Consider the following 15,011-nt stretch of genomic DNA (forward strand, 5'->3'; position numbering starts at 1 on the left):
TGAAAATCTTCTCTCGATGATTTACATTTTCTCCAAGGTAAATCATAGCTTGTTTAGTCTCTAAGTAGTCTTTACTTTAGCTCTAAGTCGTCTCCAATTTCAGTCTTCAAATCAGCTACACAATTCACTTCACGTAGCACTTCTTGTACGACTTCATATAGTACTTTACTACTAGTACATGGACACCTTGAGGAGTTATTTTTCTTCAGCTTCTAAAACTCAGTCGTCACTGCACTAACCACCATGTCTCTCACCCTATACCCTAAACTCAAATCCTATACCCTAAACTCAAATCCTAGACCCTAAATCCAAATCGTATACCCTAAACACAAATCCTAGACCATAAACCCAAACTATAAATTCTAACCCAAACTGTATACCCTAAACCCAAATTATAGACCCTAAACCCAAACTGTAAACCCTAAATCCAAACCTAGACGCTATAGGGTTTAGATTTATGGTTTACGGTTTGGGTTTAGAATCTATGATTTGGGTTTAGGGTTTGAGTTTAGGATCTATGATTTGGATATAGGGTATATGGTTTGGATTTAGGGTTTACAGTTTGGGATTATGATCCAAAATTTGGGTCTAAGACATATAGTTTGGGTTTAAGGTCTACCATTTGGGTTTAGTGTTATGGTTTAGATTTAGGATCTAGAATTTAGGGTCTAGAATTTATGATTTAAAATTTAAGATTTAGCTGTCGGTATTAACGTTGTTAAAATTGACATTATTTTTTTAATTACTTTTTTTCAAAATTAATATTTTATTTAATAATCTACGTGAGGCTTTGATTAGTTTTTAGAAAGTGAAGTGAATTTAAAGTTTCATATCATAACAGTGAACTTAAGTTTTGTTGTTATTTAAACCGGGTAAATTAAAGAAGTAGAGATGAATGAAGCGATTTTGTAAATAAACGTTACGTATCTTTTCATTTCCCCAATAGAAAATCAATCAAGTGATTTTGAAAATCGATCAGTTTCGTATATTTTTGTTGCCATGAGAAAAAAGTAAATATAGTCCATCAAAGGAAATATATTCCATTTTATCACTATAATTAATCACTCGTGACAAACCATATATACTTTCCTTTTTTTATTTCAGATCGGTATTAATCACTCGTCACAAACCATAATTACTTTCCATTTTTATTTCAAATCGCGTATATATCCCCATCATGTTTCGTGGATCAGCCAGCTTGGCTTTCCTCTTTTATCCACACGTGCCACGTGGAGCAGCGTGTCAGTCATCGTTCAGCACCTCCTTCAATCCCCCTAAAGAGAATTACCGGCTATCACCGGTCCTCACCCGTTTACCCAGGTCTTTTTATCTCCAAAAAGTAAAAAAAAAAAAAAAAAAAAAGGGGGATTCAATCGATTTCTTAAAAAAAAGAAAGAAAGATCAATGAGAATCGGCGGTGTGGAGATTATGCAATACGCGTCGGAGATGATGACGTCTTCTTCTCCGGCGGTGGAAGCGTTCGATCTCAAGGACGCTTCGTCTTGGTGGTCTGACGTTAACAAGTCTCCGATTTGGCAGGATCGTATCTTCCACGCTCTCGCTCTTCTCTACGGAATCGTCTCCGTCGTCGCTCTGGTACGGTAGTTATTGATTTTGAATCATCTCGTAGGGATTATTCGATGAAACGAATGTTTGTTTGCTTATTTGGTAGATTCAACTTGTGAGAATCCAATGGAGAGTTCCAGAATATGGATGGACGACGCAAAAGGTCTTTCACTTCCTCAATTTCGTCGTGAACGGAGGTTGGTTGGTTGGTTGGTTGGTGCGAGATTGTGGATTTTGTTTGTGTTCTTGATGTTTTCTATGTGTATTTTTGATTGTGGTCATTGGTATGGTTTTCGCAGTCAGGGCTGTGGTGTTTGCCTTCAGGAGAGATGTGCAGTTTATGCATCCAGAGGTGAAGCCGCTCTTCACTATCATCATTGTGTTGTTGGTCTATTATGTCGAATGCTTTCTTAATTTGCTAATCCTTTCATGACTGTGTTGTAGATTCTGCAACATATCTTGCTTGATATTCCAAGTCTTGCGTTCTTTACCACCTATGCTCTTCTAGTCCTCTTCTGGGCTGAGATTTACTATCAGGTAATATCTGATTAGTTATATGGTTCTTTCGTTTTGATGTTTTACTTAGATACTCTTTGGTTTGTACAGGCGCGTGCTGTATCCACTGATGGACTGAGGCCAGGCTTCTTCACAATCAATGCAGTTGTTTATGTAGTTCAGGTATATATATATATATATTTCCATGCAATCTTCAAGATATTTGTGAATTTCGAGAAAAGTTATAATTTTGTTTTTGTGGGGTCGGGTCATGGGGATTGTATTGCTTTCAGATTGCTCTTTGGTTGGTTTTGTGGTGGAAGCCTGTTCGAGTTATGGTTATCCTATCAAAGATGTTCTTTGCTGGTAAATTAAGCTTCAATCCTTCTATGTGACACAAAGCATGTTTAATTAGTAGTAATTGTCTCACGTCTCTAGCACACTTATAATCGCAGGTGCTTCCTTGTTTGCTGCTCTTGGATTTCTACTTTACGGTGGAAGGTAAATCTGTCTGCCATTTGACAGTCCCATCTTATTACCAGTCAAATAACCACTGAATTGTGAGATTACAAATTGTGACCATCCCATCTTGCTTGCAGTCATAGTCACTTACATTCTTGTTTATAGCTAGACTAGATTTCCTTGAGTACATCTGCATACCATTGAAAATGATTATAACCTCTCGTTTAAGCTTGATTCTGTATCCGTTTATGTCTATCTTATGGCAGGCTTTTCCTAATGTTGCAAAGTTTCCCAGCAGAGTCTAACGGCCGCCGCAAGAAGTTGCAAGAGGTGAAACCTCAATTGTTAAGTGTAGCCATTCAAAGTCTTTACTACTTTCTGCTTCTCGATTGTTTACACCCTCTTTCTCTGTCTTATGTATGGTAGGTTGGTTACGTGACAATTATATGCTCTACGTGTTTCCTCATCAGATGTATCATGGTAAAGTCACCCACAAACATATCGTTATGTTGATATCCACCAATTCTTCTTACCTTCTTGGTTGGATTGGATTATCTTTCTTCTTTACTAGAGTTGTTAGTTTAAGATTTAACAACTAACGAAACTAAGCTTGTGTCATTTAATATGGTTTTAGATGTGTTTTGCTGCTTTCGACGAGGGGGCAAACCTTGATGTGTTGGATCACCCCATTCTTAACTTCATATATTACCTGGTAAGCTCTCTCTCTTTGCTTAATGATTAAATAATGTCATGAACATTATTAGCTTTATTTTTGACGTTTGTGAATTGTAACCTGATGGTCCTTGTTTCTTATATACAGTTGGTAGAGATATTACCTTCCTCTTTGGTCCTCTTCATCTTGAGAAAGCTACCACCAAAACGAGGCATCACACAGTACCATCAGATCCGCTGAAGGGTAAAGACAGGACAACAAATTATCAGAAGAAGACACGCCCATGTTTCTTTTATCGGATATGCTTTTATTTTATTCAATAGAGAGAGAAGCATTAGGAACAATTTTTTTTAAAAAGGTTCTATAGCTGATCAGTATTTTTGGTTGATGATGGGGATGAATATGACTAAGGATCTTGTTCCCTTTGCATAGGTAATGTGATAAAGAAAAGAGTATTCTAGAAAATACATGGAAGCATTGTGCAGGTTTGTGTTAAAACCTTTTTAAAACGAAGTCAGCCTTTGAGTGGCAGTTGAGCCTCACGCGCTACTGTTTATTTTCTCTCTAATTTCCAAAACGCGTCTGTAAGAGGCGGAGGTTACGCGAATCTTCGGTGTCTCCGTCGGTGCTCACCGTGACCTCTCCCCCATCGGAATTTGCTCTACGAGACGGATTAAGCAAGATCCGGTCTACTAGGAGGTGCTCCTCTCTCTCTCGGCGACTCGGGTGGGCTCTCTGTAGCGGAAGCTCCTAAGAATTCTGCCGCTCTGGTGACTCGACAGTGAAAGGTTGGCGTACGCTGTTTGAGGACGACGGTGACCCAACCGGAACCGCGTGTCAGTCATCGGGGCTGGGGTTAGGCTCCGAGAGGAGGGTTTGTTTCTGCGGTGTCGGTGGATCTCACAAATGGGATGGCGTCCTGAATTTCGCCGGCTCGCTTTTCTTCCTTTCCTCGTCGACAAAAGCAGAGGAGCACGGAACTTCTCGGACCTGTGAGGCGGCGAAGCGGTTACAGAAAGTGGTAATTAGGGTTTTTGGAGCCGTTCTTCATCTGAAGGCGGCGTTTGTGGCCGCGGGACGCTTCGTGGGTGGCTCCGTTGATAGTGACTGGCGGTGGATCTGGGGGGCCTCGACACCCCCGTCATGAGAAGAAGTCGAAATCTGGATTTGGTGACTGCGGTGTCAACGGAGGAGGGAACATGCTCTCTCAGTCTTCTTTCCTTCAACTTAAATTCCTCTTTGTTATGTAATCTGTGTATTTTGCTTAGCCAAGTCACTTGTAACCTAGGGTTCATGTTTCTCCGGTGAATCGGAAAATGATGTTGTCCGATGCCCTTCTGGGATGAAAATTATAATATATATTTATTATTAAAAAAAAAAAAAAAAAAAAAAAAGGTTTGTGTTAAAACGTAGATGCTACGTTGCCTAGCTCATTGTGGTTGTGTCTTGCTTTCATGAACAAGACGAAGAACAAATTACAGCACTTGATTTGACGACTTTTTATTTTTCAATTTTAGATTAAAAGACATCTTGAAACTGAAGATAGTATCCTAGAATACTTTCAATTGTTTTGGACAATGAAGTTTCAATCAAGCTTATCACCTTACCATGGTATTAACTATTAACAAACGTCCTACTTACAGTTCTGTATTTTAAACAAACTATTTAACTTAATTTGCAGTGAATAAAGCGATCATGGATATGAGGATTATAGAAGATGTATAAGTTTTAACAATAAAGTAAGCACCGTCCTGTTTACAAATCACATTTCAAATGTGTTCTGAACATTCTTGCAAGGATTTAGTTTCAACAGTACGATCTCAAACATCAAAAATTAGATGCTTATGCATTGTTCTTCTTTTTCGATGTTTTGGTGTTTCTTATTTATTATTGACTTTATTATTCCCTTTTTCTATATAGAGCACTATGTGTTCAACCCAAAATGAGGATGATGATATGTATCAACAAAACTACAGAAGTGTTTCAAAACTACAGTTTTGAGATACCTCAGGTGGCCTAGCGGCAGTACTGAAGGGATTCTCACACACGACTGCCAGAGGTCGCGGGTTCGACACTCTGTCAGCGGGGTGGTACTGAAACCTCTCTAAAAAAAATCCTAAAGGGTTTTCCTGGATGCGGAGCCTTTCCGAATGGGGTCAGACAGTATAAAAAATTTATCCACAACAGTTTTTATTGTTTTCGGCTAAGTTAAAGTGAAAAACATTGTAGATGAAAGGGAGGGGGGGGAACATAATTTCTTGTATTGAATTTGTTCATGTAAGAATGATGAACGCACAATATGAAGAACCCAAACCCACAAGGCCACAAACATTACAATCCAAAGGCTTGTAAGATTAGTACAAAATTGATAAGTTCATGAGGTTTGGCATGGGAAAATTTGAAAGAATATTATTCACTTTTTATTTCAAAATTGTAAATGAAGTACTATAGGGAAGATCTTATTTGAAAATGAAGCAAATATATAATTATTGGAACCGATATTGGATGAATGTGAAATATTAAATATATAGGGAAAGAATAACCAAATTCACAATATAGTCGTTCCAAAACTAAAAAAATAGACATCCTTCTCTGCATCTAGGAACGCGTCGTGTATCAACGACATCAGCAAAACGACTGCGAAGTGGAATAATATCCCAATATGTCCGATGTAGTAAAACAGGAAGACTAGTCAATGGTTGTATTTTAAATAATAGTGCTGTTCATTCCAACGGGAAAATGGCTTATTTCAATATATTTTTGTCTTGTTTTTTCATATATCTTTTTAAATACCAGCTAAATATTTTTTTGCATAAATTATCATATTTAAATGGAATTGAACTTTGGTCAATTTCATTGAGTCATACGTATAGTTTTTGAATCAAATGTTATGCACATGGTTTTGCCGAGTCAACGGCTACATATTTTTTAAAATACCAAATTTAAAATATACCCTTCCGAATACAAATCTTTGATGTTTTAACTTTTCGGAAATACTAAAAAATAATAAATAGATTATTTTTATATTTTTTGTTTCACCAATAAATTTTACCATTCATATTTTTACATTGTATTCAATATTTTAGTTTGAAATACAAGTCCAATAATTATATTCTAAAACACCAATTTTTCAAATACAATAATAAAATCTAAACATAAAATCATTCGTATACGAGAGAAGTATTTTAAATAAAAACATATACAAAACCAGAAAAAACTAAAAAATTATTCAAAATCTAAAAATACATTTAAAATTAAAAATATCAAAATACCAAAGTATACAGTAGTAGCTAAAAATAATTAATATATATAAAATCTAATGTTTCAAATTTAGTATTTAATATATTTTGTTTTTGACTGATGATGATATGTATCAAGTTGTCGTCTCCGAATTCTCCACTTCTTCTCTCTACTACGTCAAACTCACAATCGCTTTTTGTTTGTTTTGAAACTTTAACTCACAATCGCTTTTGTATCTGTGAATAAGAAGAATCTATCTCTTGATCATGGTTAAGTCTTTTTCTCTCTTCTCATGTAACAGATCATCGTCTTCACTCAATCTCGTCTCACTCCAAATATATTTTTCCATGCGATAGGCAGAGAAGAAGGAGAAGCTGAAGCTCTACTCTTACTGGAAAAGCTCGTGCTCACACCGTGTCCGTATCGCCCTCACTTTAAAAGGTCTTTCTAATTATTATTGTATTTTTCTTTTCATCTGAACTGGATCTTTTTTTCATCTGAACTGGGTCTTGTTTGATTGTGTGTGTTTAGGGATTGAATATGAGTACGTACCAGTGAATCCCCTCAAGAGAGATGAATTCTTGAAAATCAATCCAATGGGTGCTGTACCAGCGCTTGTTGATGGAGACGTTGTGGTTTCTGATTCTCTTGCCATCATAATGGTTAGTATAATTAGTATAATTAACCAGGAGCCACATTATCTTGTGTGATTTTGTGGATTCATTTCATCAAAATCTTTGTATTTTGACAGTATCTAGATGAGAAGTATCCTGACCCACCTCTCTTACCTCGCGACCTCCACAAACGTGCCGTAAACTACCAGGTACTGCGTAGTTAGAATCTAGTGAAGAGTAACCAGCTAAGATTGTGAGTACTAGAGATATGTATCCCACGTCGAGAATTCTAAGGGACATTAAGTAATATATAAAGGGTTAGGATCAATCCACTAATCACCAATTGATTTTAAGTTGGATGCCCAAGAAACTTAGCATGGTATCAGAGTCCAGATCCTAAATACTCTAAACTCCTAATTAAAAATTAAAATTAACCCTTCTGACCGGGTATAAAGGTCGTGATTAACCCTTCTAACCGACCGAGTATAAATGTCCTAAAGTTCCGAGATTTCTAGCCGATAAGAGCCATCATCTCGAGAAGGGGTATTACGGATATGTATCCCACATCGGGAATTCTATGGGACATTAAGTAATATATAAAGGGTTAGGGTCAGTCCACTAATCACCAATTGGTTTTACGTTGGAAACCCATCTAGCTTAATAAATATAAAGAGTGAGTGTAACGGTTCTGCTTTTTTTTTTGTTTCTGTTTCAGGCAGCGAGTATTGTGTTCTCTGGCATACAACCTTATCAAAATACGCCTGTTGCTGTGAGGACATGATGATATTTATTATGTTTGTTTCTTAGATTCCACTGTTGTGAGTTTTAGATGAAGCAATGGGTTTTTTTTTTAAAACAGAGGTATATAGTGGAGAAGACAAATGCTGAAGAGAAAACTGCTTGGGTTAATAACGCTATCACAAAAGGATTCACTGGTATGACATCTCAGTTTCTGTAATATTTTTTTTGTCATCGGCATAAGTTGATACTGTGGTTAAAGAGTGCTAACGTTTAATTTAAAACATATCCCATGCTTTATGCGGCTTCGTACCACTCATCTTGTTGAGGGATGTTTACTGCTATTACTGCCTTTGATAAAAAAAAGGTTTATGTAGACCTTTCTAATCATATGCCTCTTTCAGCTCTCGAGGATCTGTTGGTTAGCTGCACTGGAAAATACGCCACTGGTGATGAAGTTTACTTGGTAATTGGTATTTTGCTCTTAACCTCTTTGTTACTCTCTTCCAAGTTGACAAGTTTCGAAGTCATGAAGCATTGTTTTACAGGCTGATCTCTTTCTAGCACCACAGATCCATGCAGCTATCAACAGATTCCAGATTAACATGGTACGTTTCCTTCTTCCTGTACCCAACATTGTTTCAGGCCTATAGCTTTTTTTACGTGTTATGCCTCCAAACCCTGGATCAGTTTTATGGTAGCATGAACCACATTTATCTTTGTCTCTCACACTCACACCAAATCCTTGAAAAGTCCACAGCTGGGTGAAACCAATAAGAACACAAAGGATTCAAGACCAACTGTCTTTTTATTAAGAATCACTTAAACAATCTTTTACAAAAGACTTGTCTAATCCGAATTACACAACGCCACACGCGGCTTGTCGCGGACCAATTCTTAATCTACTCTTTGCGTGAACCAACCCATGTTGCTCACGTTTACAAATCACTCACATCCTGAAACCCCAAAACCCATGTTGAAAGCTTGACCTAATCCAAAGTCTGAGCTTTCTTATATATTGCCACCAATTCTTTCCAATTGTGCAATATCTCTTTTCCTAAAAATCAGCATCACCAAATCTTCCAATTTGTGATATGAGGATCTTCTGGTTTGTGATTCACGTCCAAACAAAATGCCAATGGGAACTCTCCACGTCATCATGTCCTAGTTCCTTCTGTCCACGTCGATGTGTTACATTATCATCCATACGTAACACAACAGCAACACGCCAAACTTCAACATTCTTTGAATATGTCCGAGCCATACTCCAAAGAACCATGTTAATTAACACTCTCTCTGTGTCAATGCACCAGCATGTCAAGCTCCAAATCCTTGAGCGTCCATGCGTAACACAACAGCAACACGCCAAACTTTAACATTCTTTGAATATGTCTGAGCCATACTCCAAAGAACCATGTCAATCAACACTCTTTATGTGTTAATGCACCAGCATGTCAAGCTCCAAATCCTTGAGCTTACAATCCTCACTTGGTTTCTGGTCAAATATTTATTTCTCTTGTATGGATCTGTACAGGAACCGTACCCAACACTTGCAAAATGTTACGAGTCATACAATGATCTTCCTGCGTTTCAAAACGCAGTCCCAGAGAAGCAGCCTGACGCTCCTGCTTCCACAAGCTGATTCTGTGTACCGTAGTAAGCTACTCTCAGCTCAATAAATACCTCAGACAGGTAGACAACAACAGCAATGATAATAATACCTTGTACTCATATTTAGATGTATCATATGCACCAGTGATATCTATTATAATAAAGGAGATTTGTCTCTCTCCACAGGCCGCCACGTCAGCAAGGAGGGGTGAGCGTTTTTTGACACCTGGCAACTCTTTTTTTTTAACTAAAGCTTAACTTTCATGTTTATGTTATAGATTTGTACTATTTGGGCTTCTCCATTGACTTTTTTTTTCAGGCCCAATTATGTATCGGGTTTAGTGTTTCTCTCATTCTTCTTCAGATACTGTAGGGCTTCGCCGCCGTGAAGATTTCTACAGATTCCATGCCTCTCATCCATTGTCGTGTAACGTCTCCGACTATCATTGATTTCGTCATATTAAAGCAAGCATTTACTTGATTAACACCACTCTTTTGCTCTCTGCCATTGAATCGCATTCCCCTTTCTCTCCAAGGTAGCGGACGAAAGCTCTACTTATAAATGAGGTTGTTCTCTGCGATGAAATGCAACACTTCAACCAAATCGAATAGCACATTCTTGATTTGAACACATGGGCGTCTATATGTTACTATTGGATGATAAGGTTGGTCTTATGGTTATTGTTTTTGTAACTATCTTTACAACGCTTGGTATTTTCACACTTATATTCAACTCTCTCACTGCAACAGGACTACAGGAGTCACTCATCCAAGCCTCTAACACACACAGTCCACGGGCTGAACACTTTCAGAGAATTAGAGGAAGCACTTTCAGAGAACTAAGTGGATTCAATGTATAATGATTTCCTTTTGGATGATAGGTGGATTTGCTATGAAAAAAAGATGTTGGAAAACAGAAGGTTCCCCAAATTGCATCTCAACTTTCAGCTCAGGTAAATCTATATATATCACCCAGCCTTAAGTTTATACATAATAAAAATGAAAATTTTAATTATTAGTTAGGTAGAGATAATAAATATATTTTCAAATTGAGAATAAACTAAATATTATTTTTCTTAGTTAGGTAATTGCTATTTGAGTTATTTAGTTTACCTTTGTGTTTAAAAACAACACTAAGTTTTTTAGTGTGGTGTACCTTCGGTTATGGCAGGCAACTCTGATTCAGGCCTCAATTACCTTGGCTTGGACTGTTCATGATGTTATCGCCTGAGTGCACAGACTCAATAAATTCCAATACCTAAGACCTGAACTGAACATCCCTTCTTTGCTCTTGACTACTTGCCTTTTTGTTTATGTCCAGAGAAGTGATAACCACCCTGGTGATGACATGCCTGGAGCTGTAGCAGTGTCAACTAAGCCATCTGATATGATGCTCCATCATGCATCTGAGAAAAAAAAGCTACGAGTGATAGTGGTTGGATTGTTGAAGATAGTGATGCTGCTCCACCTCAACCAACTGATGCTACTGTTTTGGTTGGTTCCTCGAATCGGAAGGATCCACCCACAGAGAATGTGCCTGAAGGTAAGAAGTCACGCATTGCATAACTTTAGAGGTTAAGGAGGACCGAAGCTTAAAGTCGGCTACATCGAGTCTCGTTTTTTCTTTCTTTTCCTCTGTTTTGATCTTTTAATTCTTAGAGATTTTCCTCACATGAAACCTTCTTTGGTGTTTTAATTTATCTTTGGTTTTAGTTTTCGTTCTGACTTGGAAACAAAGTTCGTCTATTGTTTATAAAATAAAATTTCCTTCAAATATGGTTGTCTGAACTTGAACAGCATCATTGTTTTTGTTTCACTCTTTATCAGAGGCGTGGTATAGTGATTCATTAGATCTTGAGAGGTCATGTTCACTGATATATCTAAACATCAAATAAAAAGCTTTTTAATGAGAAATCTCATGAAAACCAGCATTGTCCGAAATTTATAAAATCTGGAACATTTAAACTTTCTCCTCCGAAAACTTATGGACATTGACACTTGGCATTCTGGTTTACCTCCTTCTAGCCCCCACCAAAATTATTAGTTAAACACGACTCCCAGTGTTCATCTATTTGTACGTCATCTGTTTGAAAACCAAACCGGTTTTGTGGGCCAGGTCAAACTATTAGATCAAACGTCACCTGTAATAAACATTGGTAATTACAAGAGCCATCTAACATGAATATAATTTCATAACTCGCACCTTCTCAAGCGGTTCATACGTTTCCCTCACAAGAAACACTACAAATATTCACTGCAACCTAACATTTTCTCAGTCAATATGGTTAAGAAAAAGAATTCTGCAAAATAAAAAAAACTCACTTGAAGCTTCAAATGATCTCATCGCCATAGTATCCCTGGCTGGGATGATCAGCTCACCTGGCCCATCACGTACTACCAGAGAACTCAAAGGTACCTAGCAGGCTAGCAGATTAATATTTTGCAAACAAGGTGAAGATATTTGATTCTAAAATAAACAAGCACTCAATGATTTATGAAAGTAACATCACAAAACCGCACAATCTATTGAGACCAAGATATACATTGCATATCCTGAATACAACGAACCAGAAAAGTTAAAAAAAAGTTTAATGAGAAAGATTCATCAAATGGTAGTTAACACATCATAGTAACAAATTTGATGACCAAACAACATATGTATATATATATATATATATATATATATATAACTGAAATTTAAATTATACAATATAGAAAATTATTATCATAACATTTAATGTCAAAAAATCAGAAAGGTTGAGAAGAAAGACTCATCAAGTGGTAATTGACACACCAGATGATATATGAAAAATATTTCAGACCAAAACATTTCAATATACAATGAAAAAGCTTAATCCAAACAATAAAACAATTATGGAGTATAACAAACTTAATCAAATAAATATACATCAAAAACTAGACTAAATAAAATATTAAAGAAGAATAATGTACATTATTAGGTATTCTTTAGAAAAGAAAATCAACAACATAAAATTATTTACTCATAGCAATGAAAAACATAATGGCTAGAAAACCAAAAATAAATAGATATAAATATAATGTGATAGTGAACTTATCACTGATACTAAAATAATCATGTCAAAAACATATAAAAACAAATGAATTGAGAGATACAAAATTGAAAATAATAGAATGACGAATAACGTGTCAATATACTCATTAAACTATATAAAAATAAAAATACTCATTGTGACTGTAAAACTATGGAAGTACACATCTATTGACCTAAAATAAACATATAATTAGCCCATTATAGTAAATTTACAATTCAAAATCAGCAACAAAACAATATGAAGACTAACGTTGGAAATTTAGAAACAGAAATACTTCTGAAGATATAGTACATTAATTGCATATGAGAATTCTCCTAAAACAAATTACTAATTTACTATTTAGTAGAAACAACTATATATGCCAATGAACAACGAAAAGAAAGAATACCCACAACTAGAAAACACAATAACATAATCTATGTTTACTAGAAACCCGTATCGACCATCAGATGTAACATCTCCCAACAACATCCATCAAATGTAACTCAAAGCAATATCACATGAAACAGCTAAAAAAACAAACACACACGATGTAAGAGTTTATCTAGAGATACTGGTGATTTCATGATTACAAACAATTTTGAATTCATTAGAAAACAAAACATATGAACCCGGCGCTACGCGCCGGAATACCACTAGTTATACAATAAATGTCACATAGTTTGAAAACTCGCAAAGACCGTCTCCTTAACCGTATCTTCAACCACCCTAAAAACCCATCCCGGGCTGAGTTTCTTTATCAAACCTGTAACTGTGAACATCAAACTCCGTGAAGAGTTTGGAAACGAAAGCAGCGAACTCACTGAACTGATAAAATCCCATTTGCGCATAGAAACCGACCAGAAGCTTCAGGTGTTGTAATAGCATCACGTGACCTTTAGATACCTCTCTCACGTGCACCACACGGAGCCAGTGATGCTCGTGTCTCGGTCGAGCCTTGTAAGAGCTGTAGCAAAACGGCGCAGCGCTTGCCTTTAGGCTCGGTTGCAACGAGTCTTTCTCTCGTTTTTTTTTTTTTTACATTCCACCTTTTTCTCATTTAGTATGTTTCGTAAATATTGAATTTAACTGCCATGAAAGATCATACATTTCTCTAAATAGGTCAGACTTGTGTTTGATATGATTGTGGCCTCGTATATGGGACTCTTCATACAGAAGTACAAGTAAAATTATTGTAGTTACGTTTATTTAATACTTATTTTACCACTTAACGTAAATCTTATTATAGTTTATGGCCAGTGTATAATATTTCTTTTCTTTTTTTTGCTAAAAAATAATATTTCTTTTTCAATAAACCATAGCTTTATTAAATTTTGAAACATATTCCATCGATCGTTCTCAAATCAAGCATTTGTAAATTTAATAATAACTAAATATTTCCTCTGCCCCCATGCAAAATACTACACAGTCAGTCACTCTATAAACATAAAAGGATCACTTTAGGAATATTGTACGTTGATTAATCCTTTTTGCATTTTTTTAATCATTTTGACATTTGAAGAAAAATACATAAAAATCAAAATAACACACCCCGGCTTAATTATCCAGTTTGCATTTGCTTCCATTATTTCCAATACTCGTTGACCTTCAGAAGACGATAAAAAAAGATCCGTGAGAGATTTCAGTAAATACACAATACATAAATCGGTATAGAGTAACATGTCACCGACAAAACTGAACCTGTCGTTTAGAACTCGTTGACTTTCTTGAGAAACTTCCATAAAACACGTGTATAGAGTATAGACAAAGTTACATGCATATAAATAAGACAGAACAAGAGATGGATGTACCAGAGATGTTACGATAAACAGAGAATAATAAATCCAAAAAGAACATGAAAATATATTACCGAAATAATTTAATTTCAAACATACAAAATAAGGACAGTGTAATTATTCTGGTGATAATAATTAAGTCAACGGAAGAAACAGACGAAGAGATTCACGAGATACCCCCTTTCTCATTTATTTATGTTTTTGTCATACAAGAGCCATTTCTTTCTCTCAGTACAGTTCATGGCCCGAGTTCTCCGACCACAATGTCCTACAAGGTTATTCATGTATTGTTTGATAACCAAGTTTACAATCAATGTATTGATTCCTTTGAATACCACCCAACGCGGAGGGCGTTTGTTTTTTGTTATAATGTTATTAACATAAGAAGGGAATCACACAAATGTGCTTGAGCACCGAAAGATTCGTTATATGAAAATATCGTGTACTTTCAAAAATGTTTTTACTTTGAAAATAAGCGATAAATTGACGATGGCTATAGGTCATATTCATGCATTAAGTTATCTGTCCCCACAATTGAAAATTTAAAAGTTAGATTTTGTAATTTTGTGCAAAAGAAGACGAATTATTCTACGATAAACCTTTTTTAAAAACAATATTACGATAAACTTGTGGCTGCATTATTGGCTGGGCGGTCCATACAGCACACACGAGATTTTTTTTTTTTTTTTTGTTAAAAATGTTAAGTTTATTACCAGTTTTCATTTTTTACAGACGTACAAAGATGACAAAGAGCAGAGCAAAC

The 15,011-nt window shown here is 36.0% G+C and overlaps 2 protein-coding genes across 23 annotated transcripts; both read left to right on the forward strand.

Annotated features, from left to right (window-relative positions):
• The first annotated feature begins 1,337 nt into the window (after positions 1–1,337).
• LOC106419860 (tobamovirus multiplication protein 3-like) lies at positions 1,338–3,661 on the forward strand. The gene is made up of 11 exons (XM_013860702.3): positions 1,338–1,596; positions 1,673–1,763; positions 1,866–1,918; positions 2,011–2,103; positions 2,173–2,244; positions 2,355–2,427; positions 2,517–2,562; positions 2,790–2,853; positions 2,950–3,003; positions 3,158–3,235; positions 3,344–3,661. The coding sequence occupies exons 1-11, from the start codon at positions 1,405–1,407 to the stop codon at positions 3,434–3,436; spliced, it is 909 nt and encodes a 302-aa protein (XP_013716156.2). The 5' UTR covers positions 1,338–1,404; the 3' UTR covers positions 3,437–3,661.
• A 2,865-nt stretch (positions 3,662–6,526) lies between these two features.
• Positions 6,527–11,173, forward strand: LOC106416510 (glutathione S-transferase Z1). Of its 22 annotated transcripts, none has more exons than XM_048768533.1 (14): positions 6,527–6,705; positions 6,793–6,877; positions 6,968–7,098; positions 7,188–7,259; positions 7,766–7,819; positions 7,910–7,985; positions 8,193–8,254; positions 8,337–8,396; positions 9,323–9,444; positions 9,527–9,607; positions 9,764–9,826; positions 9,940–10,064; positions 10,150–10,352; positions 10,571–11,173. In XM_048768533.1, the coding sequence occupies exons 1-9, from the start codon at positions 6,703–6,705 to the stop codon at positions 9,428–9,430; spliced, it is 651 nt and encodes a 216-aa protein (XP_048624490.1). In that variant the 5' UTR covers positions 6,527–6,702; the 3' UTR covers positions 9,431–9,444; positions 9,527–9,607; positions 9,764–9,826; positions 9,940–10,064; positions 10,150–10,352; positions 10,571–11,173. The 22 variants fall into 22 exon arrangements, with proteins under 22 accessions (XP_048624490.1, XP_022552631.1, XP_022552636.1 ...); XM_048768532.1 differs by having other exon boundaries at positions 6,528–6,705; positions 9,323–9,480; positions 9,545–9,607; XM_048768530.1 differs by having other exon boundaries at positions 6,528–6,705; positions 9,323–9,480; positions 9,586–9,607; positions 9,719–9,826.
• Positions 11,174–15,011: the final 3,838 nt, after the last annotated feature.

Source organism: Brassica napus, chromosome C9 (assembly GCF_020379485.1).
Source record: "Brassica napus cultivar Da-Ae chromosome C9, Da-Ae, whole genome shotgun sequence".
Taxonomy (NCBI): Eukaryota; Viridiplantae; Streptophyta; class Magnoliopsida; order Brassicales; family Brassicaceae; genus Brassica; species Brassica napus.